The sequence below is a fragment of the Quercus robur genome, chromosome 6 (genome assembly GCF_932294415.1).
Source record: "Quercus robur chromosome 6, dhQueRobu3.1, whole genome shotgun sequence".
Classification (NCBI taxonomy): domain Eukaryota; kingdom Viridiplantae; phylum Streptophyta; class Magnoliopsida; order Fagales; family Fagaceae; genus Quercus; species Quercus robur.
In genome coordinates this window covers 46496419-46518517 of record NC_065539.1, presented here as the reverse complement: position 1 = coordinate 46518517, position 22099 = coordinate 46496419, and the positions used below count along the sequence as shown (strand labels likewise).

The 22099-nt window shown below is 33.9% G+C and overlaps 2 protein-coding genes and 1 pseudogene across 2 annotated transcripts; all 3 read right to left on the bottom strand.

The window, feature by feature from the left end:
• Window positions 1–33: 33 nt before the first annotated feature.
• Window positions 34–5763, bottom strand: LOC126689066 (uncharacterized). The gene is made up of 8 exons (XM_050384092.1): window positions 5564–5763; window positions 5323–5472; window positions 3886–3998; window positions 3294–3386; window positions 2789–2891; window positions 2637–2711; window positions 1896–1991; window positions 34–335 (listed from the first exon to the last, which is right to left on the bottom strand). The coding sequence occupies exons 1-8, from the start codon at window positions 5645–5647 to the stop codon at window positions 276–278; spliced, it is 774 nt and encodes a 257-aa protein (XP_050240049.1). The 5' UTR covers window positions 5648–5763; the 3' UTR covers window positions 34–275.
• Window positions 5764–8651: 2888 nt separating this feature from the next.
• On the bottom strand, window positions 8652–10746 carry LOC126689065 (40S ribosomal protein S21-2). The gene is made up of 4 exons (XM_050384091.1): window positions 10612–10746; window positions 9999–10093; window positions 9752–9884; window positions 8652–8936 (listed from the first exon to the last, which is right to left on the bottom strand). The coding sequence occupies exons 2-4, from the start codon at window positions 10046–10048 to the stop codon at window positions 8871–8873; spliced, it is 249 nt and encodes an 82-aa protein (XP_050240048.1). The 5' UTR covers window positions 10049–10093; window positions 10612–10746; the 3' UTR covers window positions 8652–8870.
• Window positions 10747–18895: 8149 nt separating this feature from the next.
• On the bottom strand, window positions 18896–20416 carry LOC126690270 (peroxidase 5-like; annotated as a pseudogene).
• Between the last annotated feature and the right edge of the window lie 1683 nt (window positions 20417–22099).

Sequence of the window (22099 nt, the reverse complement as noted above, 5' to 3'; positions counted from 1 at the left end):
TAATGATTATGTGTGAGAGAGAGAGAGAGAGTATGAACTAGAAGTGGAAGTTTATGTATCAATTTCTTAGTCATTACAAGCATTTTTCAGATTTGCAAACATTGAGATCCCCTCGGTCTCCAATAAAGTACATAAATGGGGCTGACCATATATTTCATCTGATATTGATGTCACATAATCACATCAAATCAGCTAACTAATGTAGGCATCAAGAATGAAGTTCTGTATAGTATTTCTTTACCATAAGTTGCAGAACTTTGTATGGTCACCATAAATTAGGACCCAACATTGTAAAATACTTTTGTCATTCCCTTCTTTGACCGAATTTGAGAAACCTGGACAATAAATAATGTATAAAGTCAGTGAAAGCATATTAATAGAACATGGTGTAACCAGACAAATAAGACCTCAATAAACATGGTTTATTCATCCATGTTTGGGAAAATGACTTGAATACATGTCAATCATTTTATAAGCTCTGCAATACTACAAAGAGAATGCTTGATAAAGTGAACAAAATCCTTATAAATACAGACACCCACTTGCTCAGTCAAGTTATTGGATCAGGTAATTGCAGGAACTGGAAGTTTGCCAAGTACATCAATGGATGCAATGGACATCCCAATTCTGGCACTCGAAGATGATTATCCATTAGCAAGGTTTAGGTATTAATATTGAGCAAAATTTGCTCACTGATCCATATCTCAGACATCGCATTACATGCAAGGCATGAGCAACTAGTGAACAAATTTTTCTTAGTGACAGAATAAGAAAGCAATTATTTTATATTTGGCTAATGAATTCCATTACAGTTGCTAAGATGATAAGAGTCAAGTTACAAACATCCAAAATCTTAATTTTTTACAATTTGAACATCTAATATCCACATGGGATGCCTAACCAAATGTATTAGTAGACTAGTAGTAGTGTAGAATTGGAGACCATTGTGTCAGCACCTAAGATGCACAGGTACTGGTACGATACGTTGGGGATACATGTATTAATTACTTATTAAATATATTTTATTTATATTTTTTATATATAGTTAAGCATTTATGTTACATATATTGTTAAGTATATATCAATTTAAGAGCAATAATGGATAATAAAGTGAATCAATGGCCATTAAATGATGTCTATAATACAAACCAAGATCCAAAAGAGTATATAAAAAATATAAATAGATAAGTGTTCTGTTCAACATTGAAACCAATATATAAAAAATATAAATAAAAATTCTTACAAGTTTGGGCTATCTCACATTATTGGGGGTTGGGTTACTAGTTACAACAGTATCCAAGCTGTATCACAGGCACGTCCTAGACATATTACGTATCTTAGAGGTATTTGGTATGATATAGGTACAATATGTATCAGATACGGGTACATAAGCAAAAGTGGAGTATCTGTGCATCCTAGGTCAGCACCTTGTGTCTTATGGGATAATGATGCTTAAGTATTTACATAGGCAAAACTAAATCTCAGATCACAACAAATTCATGCAATTATTTGATTAGTAAAATGATCTGAATGCTACAACAGCAGGAAAGTCCATGAACTCAAAGGTGGAATTATCAAACACAAAAAAATTAAAAATGCAAAACTGAAGCCATCAACTAGGCAGATGAACCCCTGTGCTTCTAATATGTTATTGCTGATCTTGAACAGTGTCTAAATAAGGGTAAATTCACTATATCACATTCTCTTTTATAGCATGACATGTTTGGAATAGGTTATGATCACAGCTAGTAAATTCACTATATCACATTCTCTTTTATAGCATGGCATGTTTGGTATAGGTTATGATCACAGCTATAGAAATATCTCATAAGACATCATCAGAAAAAGTGGACATGAAAGGAAGAGATGAGTCCCACGACAAATTGATTCAGCACCTTTAAAATCCCGATTTCAGAAATATCAGAAACATGAGTCCCACCACAGGGGCCACCAGGACTGTTTCCTAACTTCACAATACGAGGTGTGCTGCCCTGCAAGAGATGCAAAAATAAGCTGCACTTACTATTTAAGAAATTGTAACAGTAAAATGAAACAACCTCTATGACCTCATGAAGAAAACCAGCCTAATATAAGGCCTGAGATTAGATGACATGGTTTTCTTCAAGAAAATGTGTATGGCCTAGCCACTTTTAATGCTATTGCTAACACGCAGACACATCAGGGATGCTATCTGTACTAGAGATCTTACAACCTACTGTAACTAAATTGAAGTCAGACATGATATTTGTATGTACAAAACTATAGAGCTAATTGACCATCTAGCAAAAGCAAAAAACCATCATATGGACAACAAGCATATAGTTATGCATGCTTGTCCCCCATGTGGATAGAACCCCAGAAAATTATGTGCAGAGAAATAAATTAAGTAAATGTACTAATCCACCACATTCTTTATAGGGTACTGATGGTGATTGCAGTGATCTCTTTTTCTCTCTTACAACATCCTCACATTGACCTCAAAAGAAAAATTCGACAAACCATATTCGTAGCCCCCAAAAGTCATATTTCTTCCAAAACCAAAGGCATTGAAATAGGACATAGGGCAACTTATACCCTGCAAAGAAAAGCAGAATTGGAAAACTAATTGTTTGCATATTGATTTTTCACAGCCTGACCTTGGGAATATAATCTGGAAGGGATCCTCCACATTGCTCAGAAGCTTCTTCATATGGTAGTATAGCGACAGAAACCTAAATCAATGTGATAAAAGAATTTCAGAAATTAAATGCTATATAAGGCAAGTAAATTTACAAATAAAAAAACTTACTTTCCCTCCTTCAGATATTAATGCATTAGCTTCCAGCTCTATATCCTTTTGTTTACCTTGCATCTCATTTTGTGGAACTGTACCTTTATACTCAACAAAAGGCCTGGCAAAAAGTGCAACATTAAATGCTAATTCCAAGAAAAATTATTCTGAAACAAAGACAACATCTTTACAACACAACTATGTTAATATAGAAAATAAATGGTAGGTACAAATAGCTAGTCAAGCTTAAGTTTGCTTGGTTATTCCCTCCTACAGTGTTTCACTAACTGAACAACAAAGTATTTGGACATATGTCCAAGTACTTTTGACAACGTAGTCTCAAAACTATTAGTCAGTGGAAGCATCAGATAAAAATATTTAAAAAAAAAAAAAAACACATATCTAATGTCCTTTGAAGCTTTTAACATGATTAGCTCTTGTCATGGGAAACTTGTTTTTTTATCTAAGTCTGTTTCCATTGGAAACGTAGAATATATACAAAAAATACAGGTCAAAACCATACCCATCAGGGAAATGGTATCCTTTGGTTGGCTCTAAATGACCCAATCCCACTTTTTGCAAGCATGCGTCAATCAAATGCCCAGCTGAGTGTAACCTGCACAAGATAAAGACGAAAAGCTTAAAGATCAGAAAGGGTATGGTTTTTTTTTTTTCTCTCTGAAAATCTAATAGTGACATATAAATGACCAAACATTCAAGTTTGTTTCAATAAATACCACGTTTCTGAAAATACAAAGATCAAAACATTACAGTAATGTATAGACAGACTTTTCAGTAAGATCCAATGATAACTGTAGGTCAAAATTCAAGTCATTTTTCAATCCTAAATTACTTAATGCACCTAGCAAATAGTATCATAAATAATCTCATAGAGATATAACGAACTATAAAAAACATCTTCTCAGATATACCAACATGATTGTCTCGATTTCTAGCATTTTGAAATTAGTAAAACAAAAAGCTTCATAATGTTATAAAAAAAAAAGTGACAATTATCTGACATATTATATAATCCTTAAGTAGAATCAAGAATAATACAGTTAATTCAATTTTATATTCCACTTAATCCCCTTTTTTTGAATGTTTTGTAATACCTGGAATTTAGCTTACGCCTTGACTCATCCACATATAACAAAGCTTCCTTCCCTTTTTCAAGCTTTGTCTCCAATTCCCCGTCAGGATTCTCAACGAACCCATAATGAAAAACCTATTAAATTTCAATTACAGAACAAATCAAAATAAATTCATTTAAAAAAGGCTTAAACATTTCATCGTCCCTGAGATAGCCCAAGATTCAATTTTAACAGTCTTAAGTTCATTCTTGAAAAAAACTCAATGAAAAGTATCAAATTTGTTCTTATGTTCCATTCTATTAAGGAAATTAAACAAAATGCTAATGTGGCACGTTAACATGTTTAAAAAGTGACCTCAAATAAATTTAATAGTTGAAAAATATTGATACGGTTATAAAGTTCATAATATCCTATCTATTCATTTTGAATTGGGTGGATTAGATTTTACCACCTTATCAATAATTTCACTAGACGCCAAAAAAGACGATAATCAATGTTTCTTTAAATTGTTTATGATGTGATAAAATCTAATCCACTCATTTCAAAATGCATGAATTGGATTTTAAGAACTTTACAATGGAGTTACCTTAAAAACTCTTAAAAGATCTAAATTCAACTAAGCATTAAGTTCTGCCTGACAGCCTACATCAACTGCATAAAATTCTTGAGCAATTACATCTTTACTATATAGAACTTTCATTTGGATTGAACTTATTGTTGCTGAAACTGAAAATTAAAAACTAAAAACACTGTAGCAAAATAATTTTTAAATGTGTAAATAGTGTCGTGGAATCCATTTTTAATATTTTTTAATCTATAAACAGTGCTGCTACAGTGATGAACAGTACATAAACAGTGACAGAACAGTATGTGAACAGTAAAAATGTCTCTGAACAGTAAAATCACTGTTTATGTGCAGAAAAAAAAATAAAAATAAAAAAGGACTGAAAACGTGTTGCAAAACGTAGACGTAGAATTAGGTTGAATCCAAACACCCTCTATGTGTTACAACAATAGTAGCTAGCCCTAGGCTTGCACTTACGAGTTAGGAACTTAGGACTAGCATTACTTTACTTTCAACGGATACTTTTCAATTTTCCGAAAAAATAAGAAAGAAAATATTGTTATTTTTTAATGGCAAATGTTAATGGATGTCCAAAGACATTAATTTATGAACTATTTTAAGAAACTTTAATGGAAAAAGAAAAAATTAATTAATTTTTTACTACTAAATTTTTATTTTTCATAAAAACTTTTCTGAACGGTTTATTAACAAGAAGAGGACCATTTTTTTTTTTTTTAATATGAGGATGAAAATCGACCTTAGAATAAATTTCAATAATAAAAATAATTTAAACAAAGAGCTTATTTTGCAATCATAAAACAATTATTAAATTATTGAGGGAAAATAAAAAAAGGGATTGAATTTGTTGTTGTTGTTGTTAGGTTTGAACTTACAATTCCGTCTTTGGAGCGAACATCTTGAACAATGAATTTACAATCGGAATCGGCAAATTGGATGAAGCCAGTGTCGGCAGGTTGACCACCACCTTGTGGGTAAAAGATCGTTGACTCTAATATCAAAGCGTCTCGACCATCTTCTTCGCCCTTCAATTTTTATTTTATTTAAATTGTGAAAATTTGTATATAAGGCTGTGTTTGGGAAGCTAAGAAGAAAAAAAAAAAAGTGAAGACTGACCTTGATGAAGGAGAGGAGTGTGGTGTTGGAATGAAGTTTGGACATGTCGTCGAAGTAATTCAGCTTCGTCGCACTCACATCCATGGCTGAGACTGAGAGTTCAAAACTGCTTTTTCTTTGGATAAAGGAATTTATGTGTTTACTGTTTGAGAAGCCGTTTCTTAATTGTGTTTTTTTGTTGTTGAATTGGAGGGGCAAGCCTCCACTTATATACTAGCTATTATTTGTAACGGTCAAATTCGCGGACTATTTGAAAAGAGTGAAAGCGATAGGCGCACTATGAACAGAGAAATGGTAAGTAACGCAACATTTTCACGGCAATACCATGTGTGGTGAAGTTTTCGCAACACTTTTACAACAAATAATTTATTTTGATTTTTGAGATTTTCCTAAACCCAGATTAGAACCTTTAACAATAATCACGTTAGATTTGTTGTGAAAAATTGAAAATGTTATGATAGCATTATTCTTGTGAATGAGAAAGTTTAAAGACAAAATATTTCACACCTCCTACACATGGTGTGGCTTGATAGTAAGAGTTCTCGTTCTACACTTAAAGAGGAGTAACGATAGTCCTAGTAAGGCTCGTGTGATACACGTGGTATTACTCATTACCGTCACGTGACTTGGGGTCGATGAGCCCACATCAGAGACCTCCTTTTTTTATTCAGCAAAAAAAAAAAAAAAAAAAAAAATTTCACACCTGCAAATTGTTTTTAGTAATTTGTGAAATATAATGTTAGTAGAATAAGTAAAAATTGATCAACTTTAACTAAATTTTTTTGTAAATGTAGCATTATTCTAATATGAATAGTGGATGAAAATTAATACCTCATAATTCTTTAAATAAAAGTAACAAATTAAATTTGAGATTTCAAGAAGTGATAAACAAAGTCTAAAGTTTCAACAAGGAATTTTTGTGTTTTACTGTTTGAGAAGCCGTTTCCTAATTGTTTTTGTTGAATTGGAGGGGCAAGCCTGCACTTATATACTAGCTATTATTTGTAATGGTCAAATTCGCGGGCTGTTTGAAAAGAGTGAAAGCGATAAGCGCACTATGAACAGAGAAATGGTAAGTAACACAACATTTTCACGGCGATTTCCCATTAAATTCTAGGTTAAGTTATAATTTCAATGATAGACCTGGGAGAAATGCTATGTGCGGTGAAGTTTTCGCAATATTTTCAGAACAAATAATTTATTTTGATTTTTGAGATTTCCCTAAACCCAGATTAGAACCTTTAACAATAATCACATTGGATTTGTTGTGAAAAATTGAAAATGTTACGATATAGCATTACTCATGCGAATTAGAAAGTCTAAAGACAAAATATTTCTCACCTACTTACGTGCAAATTGTTTTTAGTAAGTAAAAATTTATCAATTCAACTAAATTTTTTGTGAATGTAACATTGTTTCAATATGAATAGCAAATGAAAATTAATACCTAATAATTTTTTTAAAAAAAATAACAAATTAAATTTGAGATTTCAAGAAGTGATAAATAAAGTCTAAAGTTTCAAAAAGTGTAAAGTTTAATTTAAAATCACTTCCATAAAAAACCAAAAAATAAAAAATCCGTGTGAATGTAATAGGTCCACTAAATAAAAACGTGGTCAGTCACGTCACGTGAATTGGGCCTAGATAGTCAAAACCCACAACTCAGAAAGATATAGGAAATTGCACCTGAAGTTTCCAACATTGCATCGGAATTGGATTTCAGTAAGATATAGGAAATTCAATTTTAGCTAGGAATTCTAAATCGGTTTAAAGAAAACTATACTCTATACTATCATAAATAGACTTGGTTTAGGTCCAGTGCACTAATACACTGGATTTGGTTAGATGGTGACATGTGTCTAAAAGTGAACACATGTCATCATTTCAATGAGTTTTAGATACATGTCATCATTTCAATGAGTCTAGTATTACTGGACACTAGACCTAAACCTAACCCATCGTAAATCATCAACACTGTCCTCATAATTATTATTATTATTTTTTTTATAAACACATGGGCTTGATCTTGATCAATAAAGTTTGATGAAACTTTCTAAGTAGGAACTGAAGCAGAATTAGATAAATTGTATAAGCCACAGCAATTGATAAACAACGTCTGATGCTACATATTTTGCTTGCTAATCTGATGGAATCTATTTATTTTGAGTGCTAGTTTAGAGAAACATTCATACAAATAAATTAGTTTGAATTAGGACTAGTTGGGTTATGAATTAGTTTTATTGATAGATGAAATTAGTAATCATAATTTTTTTTTTTTGATAAGATTAGTAATCAAAATTTATTAACTGTAGTCTGAACTTTATCGAAATAGATAATCTATCAATTTAGAGGTTTTAATTCCATCACAGCATCCAAGGTAAAATAAATTCAATTTTGAGGTCCACAATATTATTTAGATAAGAATTATGCTATGCAACAAGATTATCACAAGAAAGCACTTCTCTATTATTTATGCCAATAACTTTGTAAACCCAAATAGAGGCTGGCATAACTTTGTAACCCAAATAGGCCTTAGGAACAATCAAATTATCACAAAAAAGAAAATCATCCACCCAACCCCACAATCACTTGAAGATCCACAGGACTTACAATGCTTTAAACAGAATATGCAAGGCAAAACATATGCAACCAAATAACAATGAAAGACCTCTACTAGCTGGTATGAATCAAACATGTACCGGTAACAGAAAAATTAGCCATTACAATCAAAAATCTTGAAAAGAAACCTCAAAAACTAAAATAAATGCACGTCACAATTTAAACACCATCTCAAAGCAACTACCTTCTTCTTCTTATTATTATTATTTTTAATGAAGTGGAACCACACCAAGGTAGGCCAATTTGGACCAACTCTTGAGTAAACTATGGATACATGGCCCCATCCACCAAAATCGTGTATCTAGTAATTCTGGGGTGTCTCCTAATGGGGATCAAACCCAAGATGTCTTGGCTTACAACTCAGACCAAGCCTCCAAGGCTCCAACCATTAGACTGCACCCTAACGAGTTCAAATAAACTACCTTATTGGCCACATTTAGCAATAGTTCAATAAGCAAATCGATACATGTGTAGAAAGAAATTTGACACATTAGCATAAATATTTTAATTGTTGAACAACCACATTAAAACAGCAACACATGGAAGAGCTAAAGCTAGTTGTAATATTTTGAATAAATGATTAAAAGTACTCAACATCAACAGACAACATTGTCTTTTTTCTCTAAGCAAAATTTCACAAACAAAAGCAAACTTGAGTCTCTCCCTTTTTGATCTACTGTCTCTTGTTCTACTGTTGTCGGGCTTCGGCTTTCTTCTTTTGCCAGAGACGGTCCAGCCCACTGTCTGCATCTCCCTGTAAAGAAAACAAAAAGAACAAGTATAAACAGCCAAAACTATGAATTAAAAACTGAATAAAAAGCATTTCATGAAAGACTGAAGTATTCCTATCAATACAATTAACAATAAAATAAGTTATAATGCCTGAATTACAGTCCTACATAAATCCACAAGGTTTGATCGATTGTACATCTTTTTTCTTCCAATTTGCTTCGACTGAGCATCTACTGTGGATTTTAATGGGAGTCCTACCTTCATATTTAATTGATGAGGATGTAAATTTTAATAAGACCAAGTTACCCCACATTGTAAAATCTGAAAGAGCTCAATTTAGGATTCTAATGGTTCAACTACAGGATAGATTTAAGAAAGAAAACCTATAATTTTTCTTTTAAGAATAACCAAGAATATTAATAACAAAACTGCAGTCCTTGCTTCAACATTCAGAGTTATCAAGCCCTATGATAGAGTCAAAGGAGGTTTCAATTTCAACAATCTTCAAACCATAGATCAACCAGAACTAACAGGAGGCTCCATTTGAGCTAAAGTTCATTGGATTGCACAATTCAAACACATGACATAGTGTTATCAGAACAACGCGGGTAAACCATATTAAACAGAAAGCCAGATCATTTATTCACGTTAAGAATCTCAGAGAATCAAATTACAACCAATACCACTACAAGAACCATTCAACAAAACAAAAACAAGCAAATCAGTTCCAACACTCCTCTACTGCACATAAAATAAACTAAAATCAAAGCAGTTACACAAACTATTATCACAAAATGCTTTACAACAAGTACAAAAACTTTTAAAACCATAACAAACCTGAGCACGGACAAAACCGCAGAGAGCAAAGGTGGAGAAATGGCCGTTGTACACACCATTCTCATCCAAATGGCCTACATTGATCTGAACGGAGGCGTGGTCCTTTGCGGTAATCAGCCTGTTGGTGGCCGAGCTGCATTCATAATACTATTAGTTAGCCAAAACCCAATAACAAAACATAGTCCAAAAACCAATATGAAAACAAAATAGAATCATAATATATGATTAACTCAATGAAATTGAATACCATTTCCTAGGAATGTAAAGCTCAGTAATAACTCCCTCTTCGTTCTGCATGTTGGCTAGTACGTGTCAAGTGCTTCTTCAAACAACTTAGTAAATCTGAAGCAACAAAACCAAATTAAATCCAAGAAAAAAAAAAAAACCCAATAACCAGTAAGTAAGAATCAGACCCAGAAATGAATAAAGATCCAAATTTCTGAATTTCAAATTGATTTTCTGCTTTAAGCAAATACCCACAAAAAAAAGAAAGAAAGAAACTTCAGGTTATTAATCCTCATGCACAATTTACACAGCATTTGAAGAGGTTTTTAATTTAAGCCAGAAATAACCAATAAGTAAGAAACTGACCCAGAAATAAAATAAGATCCAGAATTCTGAATTTCAAATTGACTTCTAATTTAAGCCAAAAAATACCCACAAGAAATAAAGAAAAAATAAATTCAAATTATTAACCTTCATACACAATTTATGACGCATTTGAAGTGATTTTTCTCATCAAAATTAGAGGGTTTGAAATTTAAATTTCAAAGCAAAGACAATTTATGCTTTTTTTTTCTTAACAAATTAACACACTGATAGATCTAACACAGAGAGAGAGGGAGAGAGAGAGAGAGTACCAGAGGAGGCGAAGGAGCAAACGACGAGGGAGAGACTGAGAGAGGAGGCTAGGGTTTTTAAAGAACTAAACTTACTAAACCCTAAATTTGATTCAAAAGCCCACTTTCAATTATGGGCTTTTTTTGTGTGATGGGGAAAGTGAAGATTTATATGTATATGGGCTTTATTTAACCAAAACAATAAACTGTGACCATATACATTGTGTGTTTGGGCTGAATAGTTTTCAAACAGAATATTTTACGGGCCTAAGTTCATTCAGTGGAGTATCGATTTTTTTTTGGGAGAAAAACACATTTTGGTCCCTACATTTTCAGTCAATTTCCGTTTTAGTTCCTAAGTTTTTTTTTTACCGCTTTTAGTCCCTCTCCTGAAAACGCTTCCATTTTAGTCCCTGCCATTACATCAGAAACGGATATTGCAGACGTGGCAAACGGCAAAGTTAAATAATAATAAACTAATGTCCACGTGGCCTAAATTAATAATAAAAAATATTTTTTAATGCCACATCAGCATCTAAATTAAAAAAATTAATTTATTAATTTTAACTAAATAAAAAAAATTAAAAACAGAATTAAAAACTAAAAATCTTATGAATTGAGATCTAAGTATGCCTTGAACAAGAACAACAAGAACACAAACCCAGAAATTATTTAAAAAAAAAAAAAATAACCAAAGCCAAAAATTCCGATCTCAAAGCCAACCCACAACCACCAAAATAAAACCCACAACAACCCAGGCCAAGAAAATCAACCCACAGCCACAAATCATTGCCAAATCATCGTCACTGTTTGCGAACTCAACCATTCGCTCTCACTCTCAAACTCAGCGACTGAGCTTCCCTCTCTTCAAAACCTCAAAAGCCTTTGTCTCTCTGAGACTAAGAACCTTCGCGATCATGGCCGATGCGGACGAATTCGTAAAAGGAAGCGTTAATGCAAACGGCGTTGCAGTGATCACACTCGATCGCCCCAAGGCTCTCAACGCAATGAACCTAGGTTGGTTTCACTTTCCTCATCCGAATTTAATTACTTTTTGCTCTCTTTCGTTTCTTGTTTCCTCTATTGAAGTTTGAGCTAAAAGTGATTCATTGAAATTCGTGCAATTTTGGATGAATTTGAGTTCTATAGCTTGAAATTGTTGAATGGAAAAAAAAGAAGAAGAGAGGAATCTTGTGATTGAAAAATGTGTTCTTAACTGATGATTAGTGGGTTTGTGGCTGTGGGTTGATTTTCTTGGCCTAGGTTGTTGTGGGTTTTATTTTGGTGGTTGTGGGTTGGCTTTGAGATTGGAATTTCTGGCTTTGATTAGTTTTTTTTTTTTTTTAAATAATTTCTGGGTTTGTGTTCTTGGATCTGAGTTTGTGTCCTTGTTGTTCTTGTTTAAGGCACACTTAGATCTCAATTCATAAGATTTTTAATTTTTAATTCTGTTTTTAATCTTTTTTATTTAGTTAAAATTAATAAATTAATTTTTTTAATTTAGATGCTGATGTGGCATTAAAAAATATTTTTTATTATTAATTTAGGCCACGTGGACATTAGTTTATTATTATTTAACTTTGCCGTTTGCCACGTCTGCAATATCCGTTTCTGATGTAATGGCAGGGACTAAAATGGAAGCGTTTTTCAAGAGAGGGACTAAAAGCGGTAAAAAAAAAACTTAGGGACTAAAACGGAAATCGGCTGAAAATGTAGGGACCAAAATGTGTTTTTCGCCTTTTTTTTTTGGTAGAGATGGAGTTTCGAATTCATTGTGGGTTTATTTAGCACTCTTGGAGTATCATAAATACGTATTCTCTCCTCTCATATAACTCATATAACTGTAGGTTTTACTAATTAAATTTATGGTGAGATTCACAATTCATGTGAGAGAAGAAAGAACATATTTATGGTACTCGGGTTTACGGGCCTAAGTACACATTTCTACTTCTGAAGTATTCAATAAATTTTCATATTTTACAGGCCTAAGTTCCTTCTGTTGTTTGGTTATTTGTGAGTTATGGCGGCTCCAACCCTACTATTACTTAGCTGCGGAGGGTTATTATTATTATTTTGTTTATATCATTGATGTGTGCATTTGTTGTTGAGTAAGGAAAAAAAAAATTTATTTGAAGTTTTTAAAATGAATGAGTTCTTGGTTTTTGGGTAAAATTGGTTGCTCGGGTTTAATTTTTCTTAGTTTTGCTATTATTTTTTTAAATTTTTTTTTTGTATATTTTGTTTTAGATTTTAGATCTATAAATTTTTTTTTATGGTCTTTAAAAGGAAGAAAATTGTAGAGTTAAATTTTTTTTTACAAATTGCTAATGTAATGAGTGATTATTAATAAATAAAAAGCAATGCTATAGAAAAACTATTTTACAATATTTTTGCAAATTGTTAATGTGGCAAACTTTTATTGATTCTCATCTGGGCTCACCACTAACACCACTTTTTTACTTACCAATAATTACCCATCAAATCAACAGTTTGTAAAAAAATTTGTGGCTTTAGCATTCTTCTAAATAAAAAAAAAGTGGTGTGAGGGTGGAAGCAAATGCGAACTAGTATTAATTTGCTATCTCAACAGTTTGTAAAAATGTTGTAGAAAAGTTTGTGATTGTAGCATTACTCTTAACAGAATCAATGATATTTTTAAGGGGGCAAAGTGTAATTTTATAGAACAAAATTGCTAATATATATATATATATATATAAACACTAGTATTTCTTAAAAAATAATTTGAGGGGACATTTGTCCCCCAAAGTTCAGGAGTACCTTTGTCTCTGTGTGTGTATATGTATAAAATAAGTCTAAGAACACAACTTTTACCACAACTTGATAAAGTGGTTGAAGATAAGTAGGTAAAACAAGAAAACTGATATCATTTAGTTTAGGGATAGCTTAGAATTCTCTAGTAAATAATCCTAACATTGCATTCATTGTAAATTAACTAAAGTGCTTAATAGTAAAAGTGTAACAGTCTTTCTACTGTGAACTTAGACTGTTTGATTGATCCGTGTGAATCATTGCTTTTGTTCTCTTAGTTTCTCTTTTTAATCTCTCAATTACTCAACAATTTTAACATCAAACATTTTATCGCTCATCATATAAATGGACACACTTTTACCAAAATGAAGTGGGCGAAAGCTGCGAAAAAAGGGCCAAACCAATTCACACAGAAAGTAAAAATCACACAATTACCAAGTCTAAACTGAAAAAGGCAAGACTGCAAACAAGAGAAAAAAAATCATAGCTTATTAAGGGAAAAAGATATTCTAATTCACCATCCTACAATTCTTCCTAATTTCACCTTGTTTCTCACTAAGTACTGTAGGGAATTTAACCAAAAAATTCCTAACCTGTGAGAAACAAAATAAATAGAGAAAATACACGCCAAAGAAAACAATCATACGCACAAGACAATATTTACGTGGTTCGGCAATTTGCTTATGTCCACGGAGTTGCAGGAATTTCACTATTATCAGGAAAAATACAATAGTGCACAAGAACACTCTTAAGAAACCCAAATCCCAATTACACCCTAGCACTCTCTCACAGAAAAAATAAGAATAGAAGCTGGCTGCCTCTCTTTTCTCTATTTTCTCTCATGCGGCTGCTAACTTGGTTAATTGGAATTACTCTCTATAATCTCACAGCTACACTACATCTTAAACATAATATATATATTTATATATATGTCAAAGTCGGCTGGAGTAAAATTTCCTATTACAAATAGGATTTGGTCAATAGTGACCGACTTAGGTGGACGTGGGCTTGTGGCAATTCAAGCCACACACGGCCCACTTCAACAAATCTCCACCTTGGCTTGAATTGATCAAGCTACATGAGTAAACTCCTCCATCAGCTCCACCTTAGCCCTTAAGGGCTAACAAGCTGCAAACATTAGCCACAATCCTCCATAACACAGTCCCTCATCCCTGCAACTCATCCTCTTGTCCTCAAGCGAGAAGACCAATTGAAACTACGCACAGCTTCAACTTCTCAATAGTGACACCCTTAGTCAACATGTCTGCCGGGTTCTTAGATCCACAAATCTTCTCAAGCATTACCAGCTTATCTTCAACAAGGTAACGGATAAAGTGGTATTTTGTCTGTATGTGCTTCGACTTTGAATGAAAAGCCGAGTTTTTGGCAAGAAAGATTGCACTCTGATTGTCACTGTGTAGAATGCCCATCTCCTGCTTCTTACCCAATTCATCTAAGAAACCATGTAGCCAAATCATCTCCTTTCCAGCTTCAGTTGCTGCAACATACTCAGCTTCTGTAGTAGACAAAGTAACAATCTTCTGTAGATTTGAAGCCCATGATATAGCTGTACCGCCCAGAGTGAAAACAAACCCTGTAGTACTATTTCTACTGTCAATATCACCAGCAAAATCAGCATCTACATAACCCTGCAGTTTCAAACTTGCACCTGTGAAGCAAAGACATGTATCTGATGAACCCTTCAGATATCTCAGAATCCACTTGACTGCCTCCCAATGCTGCTTTCCAGGCCTACTCATGAATCTGCTCACAACTCCCACTGCATGTGCAATGTCTGGCCTTGTACACACCATAGCATACATCAAGCTACCAATAGCTGAGGCATAGGGCACCTTGCTCATGTGGTCCCTTTCTTCTTCTGTCTTCGGTGATTATTCTTTGCTTAGTTTTAAATGACTACCCAAGGGTGTGCTCACTGGTTTAGCTTCATTCATGTTAAACTTGCTGAGAACTTTCTTCACATACTTTGACTGTGAAAGTTTCAATGTACCATTAGCCTTGTCTCTAATGATTCTCATACCAAGAATTTGCTTTGCAGCTCCTAAATCCTTCATTGCAAACTGTTTGGACAATTGCTTCTTCAGATTATTAATCTCCTCAATGCTAAACCCTGCAATAAGCATATCATCCACATATAATAGTAATATGATGTAAGAATTGTCAAAAAACTTAACATAGCAACAATGATCAGCTTCACATCTCTTGAACCCAATTCTGTGCATAAAACTGTCAAATTTCTTGTACCATTGTCTAGGAACTTGTTTTAGGCCATACAAGCTCTTTCTCAGTTTGCATACTAAATTCTCTTGTCCTTGAGCAATGGACCCTTCTGGCTGAATCATGTAAAGATCTTCCTCCAAGTCACCATGAAGGAATGCTGTCTTCACATCTAACTGCTCAAGATGTAAGTTTTCTGCAGCCACCATTCCCAGTACTAGTCTAATTGTTGACATCTTCACAACTGGAGAAAATATCTCTGTGTAGTCAATGCCTTCCTTCTGTTGGAACCCTTTAACAACTAATCTGGCCTTGTAACGTTTGCTATCATCATGCTCATTCTTTATTCTGTATACCCACTTGTTGTGCAAAGCCTTCTTTCCTACTGGCAATTCAGTCAGTTCCTATGTCTGATTCCCCAACAAGGAATCCATCTCATCCTTCATGGCTAACTCCCACTTGCTTGAATTCTCATCTTGCAAGGTTTCATCATAATACTCTGGCTCACAACCATCAGTCAACAGGAGATAATTTAGAGTGGGTGAATAACGCTGTGGAGGTCTAATGTTTCTGGAAGATCTGCGGACTTCAGCTACAGGTGTACTCAGATCTACTTGTGAATCTACATTCTCCTTATCTTCTTCACCCCTTTTCTCGACAGTATCTTCAGTCAATTCATCTAAGTTGACAAACTCAGATTTCTTTTGATCTATCCCTGTAACATCTAACACTACAGTTGACTTGTCCTTGTACATAACCTGTTCGTTAAATATCACATTTTTACTTCTGATGATTTTCCTGTTTTGTTCATCCCAAAACCTATAGCCAAATTTCTCATCACCATAGCCAATGAAAAAACATATTTTAGACTTTGCATCAAGTTTATTACGAGCATCAGAATCAATATGAACATAAGAAATACAACCAAAAACTTTTAAGTGTGAAAACTTTACCTCTTTACCGCTCCAAATCTCCTCAGGAAGTCTAAACTCCATGGGAACTGAAGGTCCTCGGTTTATCAGGTAAGCTGCAGTGCTAACAGCATCAACCCAAAAAGTTTTTGGTAGTCCAGCATGCAACCTCATACTCCTAGCACGCTCATTGAGAGTTCTGTTCATGCGCTCAGCCACATCATTCTGCTGTGGTGTCCCAGGAATGGTCTTCTCCATCCTAATTCCCTGTGCAGCACAATACTCACTGAACCCTCCATCTATGTACTCTCCTCCATTATCTGACCTCAAACATTTTACTTTCAAACCTGTTTCTGTCTCAACCATGGCCTTCCACTTTTTAAAGGTTTCAAATACATCGGATTTATTTTTCAGAAAATAAACCCATACTTTTCTGCTTGAGTCATCAATGAAAGTGATGTAGTACCTTGAACCTCCAAGGGATGCAATCGGAGAAGGCCCCCCAAATCAGTGTGTACTAACTCCAATTTTTCAGCCTTCGGTGTCCTGCCAGTTTTCAAGAAGCTCACCTTTTTCTGCTTTCCTAAGATACAACTTTCACATATGTCAAAATCAATGGACTTTAATTCTGGTAGTTTTCCTTTTGACAGCAGCATCTTCATCCCTTTCTCACTCATATGACCAAGTTTGCGGTGCCATAGGCTTGTATCAGTACTTGCATCAGCAACTGCAATTGTGTCTCTTGGACTTGAGGTCATGTACAGAGTACCAGTCTTCTTTCCACGAGCCAATACCCTAGCTCCCTTTATAACCTTCCAAGTACCACCAACAAATAGTATTGCATGTCCTCCATCATCAAGTTGTCCAACAGAAATCAGATTCCTTCTCAGGTCAGGAATATGTCGAATCTTCTCCAGTAACCAAACAGACCCATTGGGCAACAATATTCGAACATCTCCCATACCCACAACATCCAAGGCTGAACCATCAACCAAATACACCTTACCAAAATCACCTGCAACATAATTCTGTATGATTCCTCAGTGTGGAGTGGTATGAAACGAAGCTCTTGAATCCAAAACCCAATCATCAAGTGGACTGTCTACTGCAAGAAGTAATGCATCCTGTACCTCTTCTGTTACAGTATTAGTAGAATCATCTTCATTCTTCTTCTTAGGACTTTTGCATTGATTCCTAAAGTGACCTGTTTTCCCACAATTCCAGCATTGTACTTGTTGGCCTGATCTAGATTTATTTCTGTTCCGATTAGAATTTCTGGATTTTGATCTGCCCCGATTTGAATTTCTATATTACCTCTGCCTCTTGTCTTAAGGTTTAGGGCAGAACTAGATCCTAAGGTTTCGCTTGCATCTCTTCGGCGAATCTCCTCTGCCAGAATTAAATCTCGTATATCATTGTACTTGAGCTTTTCCTTTCCTGTAGAATTGCTTACTGCCATCCTCATTGCCTCCCAACTGTTTGGCAAAGAAGCCAAAACGATCAGTGCACGAATCTCATCATCAAAATCAATTTCTACAGACGACAATTGATTTGTGATAGTGTTAAATTCATTCAGATGTTGTGCTACTGATGCATTCTCTGTCATCTTCAGATTGAACAGTTTCTTCATCAAGTGCACTTTATTGTTTGCTGACGGCTTTTCATACATACTAGACAAAGCCTTCATCAGATCTGCTGTGGTCTTCTCCTTTACAACATTGTGTGCAACAGACCTAGATAGAGTTAACCTGATAACTCCTAGTACCTGTCTATCAAGAAGAGCCCATTCCTCAGCCTTCATAGCCTTAGGTTTTGTCCCCAAAAGAGGCAGATGCAATTTCCTCCCATAGAGATAATCGTCAATCTGCATCCTCCAATACGCGAAGTCTGTGCCATCAAACTTTTCTATTCCAGACGCCTTTCCTACTTCCTCTGCCATTGCTCCCACTCAAACCTAACCCTAGGTTCTGATACCAGTTGTAGGGAATTTAACCAAAAAATTCCTAACCTGTGAGAAACAAAATAAATAGAGAAAACACACGCCAAAGAAAACAATCACACGCACAAGACAATATTTACGTGGTTCGGCAATTTGCCTACGTCCACGGAGTTGCAGGGATTTCACTATTATCAGGGAAAATACAATAGTGCACAAGAACACTCTCAAGAAACCCAAATCCCAATTACACCCTAGCACTCTCTCACAGAAAAAATAAGAATAGATGCTGGCTGCCTCTCTTTTCTCTATTTTCTCTCATGCGGCTGCTAACTAGGTTAATTGGAATTACTCTCTATAATCTCACAGCTACACTACATCTTAAACATAATATATATATATATATATATATTTATATATATGTCAAAGTCGGCTGGAGTAAAATTTCCTATTACAAATAGGATTTGGTCAATAGTGACCGACTTAGGTGGACGTGGGCTTGTGGCAATTCAAGCCACACACGGCCCACTTCAACAAGTACATCAATTGAACCAATGTGCACCACTGCAGCAGCAAATTTTGAAGCCCATGAACTTGGATGTTTTACATTTTTCTTCACCATATTTCTCGTTAAAGAACTAGTCCATAGCACCTGATCTGTAGCCAATAGCCCCTTGTAACTTTTTAAGTTCTTATAGTAGTTGTTATCGAGCTGGGTTGGTGTCGAGGTATCGAAATGCACTAGAGGATCACGCAGGATTCATGGAGGGATTGAGAACTTTAGCATAAGCAGGATTCATGGAGGGATCTTGTGCATATGTTGCATTGAATGAATATAAACGTTTTGAGAAAAATGAGCAATGTGAGCCACCAATAGAGTGAGCACCAGAGAGTGTGACCATTTCCTCTAGTGACAACCCTTTTTGGGCAAAGTTTTTTTCTATTTGTGTCACATTGAAAAATGGATCAGGAATATTTTTGATTACTTCATCTTTCAATGAGACCCTTCCATCAAAACGCCCTCCAGGGACATCATAGTGATCAATACCACCAGCATTAAATACACTATCTCGAGCTGCAAATGCAATTATGTCAGCACATGAAACTGTTTGTGGCCATTGAGCTTCTATCTTGGCTTTAGCTTCGTCTATCACCTCAAAGCCTTGTACCCCTTAGTTCACTGTGCTTTCTTTCTCTGCCTTCTTGCCTGGTTTGGAATCAAGCAGAATAGAAGCATCACATCCCTACAACATAAATAAAATAATCAAATTTCTTAGACCTTGAAGTTCTATTCTATGAGAAATTGATTTTTACTGGGCAAAACTGGCAATAAATATGGATGTGCTGTTTATTTTTCCCGCATAATTTTGTCTTACCCGGATAGGCAATAGTAGATGTCACCATAGAGAAAGGTAATTCTATTAAAAAATTATTAAAATTATAATCAAATTTACTGTAAAGAGCTTACAAATTGACATGACATTAGCAACATAATAACTATTTTTATAATGTGTAAGAGTTGTTATGTTGTAAAATTTATCATATTCTTAGCATTACTTGCTATTTGAACTTCAAAGAAATTAAGAGATAGATATGAACCATTAGAAACATTATTTGGTTAAAAATTGATTTTAACACTTTCAATAAGCTTAATCCAAGAGATGGATTGATTTTAAGAGCAACGGGATTTCTATATAATTTCAAAGAGCAATATATCCTTTGTGTAAATTAGGAAAATGAGAGTAAAAAGTGTTATTACCCTAACAAAACAGTCATGGAAATGGAGCCTAATGAGGAAGGCAGCAGCTATGCCAGAATCATTGACAAATGCTTTTGTTACTGTACTCTTCACTATGGCCTCAGCTGATGGGCATGATTTCTGATAGAAATCAAGCTTCAAAGGCACTGAGAGTGCGGGAGAGTTCAAAAGTATGGCAAAAAAGAACACAGAATAGGTGAACAAATTTGCCATAGAAGCAAAATGGGTATATAAAACAAGATTGCTCCAAGACCAAGAGAGAGAGAGAGAGAACCGTAGAGGACACAAGTCTTGGTTAGTGCATTTTATAGTGACTCGTAGCCTGTAGACAATAATCAATTGTGGTAAATAATGGGAATGCTAAAGACAATTGTATTAAAGCTTTTTTTGCGCATTAATTTGTGCAAAAATTCATGTATATTTTAACATAATAATTTACTCTTTCTATTTTACATACTTACTTTTTAAAACACCTCATATCAGATTATTTATTTTATTTTTATATCACATATCATTAAAATATTAAATTTTTTTTGATTTTTTAAATTGTTTCTGTTTCTTCACATACAACAACCATCATCACTCTCTTTTCTCATCCTTAGGATACGTAAAGAAAAAAAAAATGCAAAATGAACAGTGTCAAATGTAAATTTACACGATTACTGTAGCAAACTTGTAAAATTTACGCAATTATACACTGACTGATGTGGGTCATTTTTAGATAAAGTTGTGTACATTTTACACATTTTTCTATTATACACCCACTAGTATGGGTGCTCCAAGTTTTGTTCTATTTTTTGAAAAAGTGGTGATTTTAATAAGTACGGTATGAAATTAGGTTTTCTTTATATTAAAAAAAAAAAAAAAGCTTTTTGAAAAAGTTTTTTTTTTTTGGGGGAAAGTTGAATGTTTGTATAGAACTTTTCAAAAATTGTGGTTTGGGTGTAAATTACCGAAAATGACAAACTATATATGTAAGGTAATTCTTTCATAATTATGGTTTCACCTTCTTAATAATAATAATGATTTATTATTATCATTATTATAGTTTGTCTTATTTATTACTTTTGTTAGTGTCATAATTTTTTAGTTATTACTACTAATGGGTTAGAATCAGGTGTAACTTGGTGCAATTATCCCTCCCCACTCACAAAATATTTTTACCACTTTCACTTTCTAACTTTTTCTGACTTTTCTTATTTAATAATTGAGATTGAAAGTTACTTTTTTCAACTTTCAATACTTAGCCATTGAGAATTATTGCATATTAGGTGCAATATCTAGTATTAACAACTCCTTACAATAGTAATTAATTATTTAAGTCTTCATCATCATGTAGTACAAATTCAAAAAGAATATCAATGCATACCAATAATCAAGTTTAAATTGTACTACATCATAAAAAAAAAAAAAAAAAATGCAACTGGGAATAATAATTGCTCGAAATAGAATTAGCAATGCCATTACAAAGAAAAACTATATGGGAAGCTATTAAAAGATCTTATATTGTATTGAATTTAATTGTCATTGAAAAAGATAAAACTGTATATATATTTTTATTATTATTAATTAATGCAACTAAGCCCGTAAATTCCTTGGCACAACCAAGATGTGTAGATCATATAAAACTTTCTCAAACGTAACAATAGCCAATATTTAAAGTTTTAAACCATTAGCCATTATGGTGCGGTTTGGATTCAGCGTTTTCAAGTTTTATGCGTTCAAGTTTGAGTGTTTTTTTTTTTTTTTTTTTTTTTTTTTTTTTTTTTTTTTAAATTAGCGCTTGGTGCACCAAGGCATATGAACAGTAAAAAAGAGTGAACAGTAGCCATAATATTTGACTTTTCAGCACACCAGTGCATCCCATGCACTGTTCATGAGAACCACAAATTTCAC

Bases quoted from the DNA above. Each gene is read 5' to 3' on its own strand.
- LOC126689066 (XM_050384092.1), bottom strand. From the start codon at position 5,647: ATGGATGTGAGTGCGACGAAGCTGAATTACTTCGACGACATGTCCAAA. The intron at 2,712-2,788 runs GTAAGTTTTTTT...ACATTGATTTAG, and splicing joins TAATATCTGAAGGAGGGAAA to GTTTCTGTCGCTATACTACC. The intron at 1,992-2,636 runs GTCAGGCTGTGA...CATCTCTTGCAG, and splicing joins TTCCAGATTATATTCCCAAG to GGCAGCACACCTCGTATTGT.
- LOC126689065 (XM_050384091.1), bottom strand. From the start codon at position 10,048: ATGCAGAACGAAGAGGGAGTTATTACTGAGCTTTACATTCCTAGGAAA. The intron at 9,885-9,998 runs GTATTCAATTTC...TTATGAATGCAG, and splicing joins CTTTACATTCCTAGGAAATG to CTCGGCCACCAACAGGCTGA. The intron at 8,937-9,751 runs GTTTGTTATGGT...TTTTCTTTACAG, and splicing joins GCGGTTTTGTCCGTGCTCAG to GGAGATGCAGACAGTGGGCT.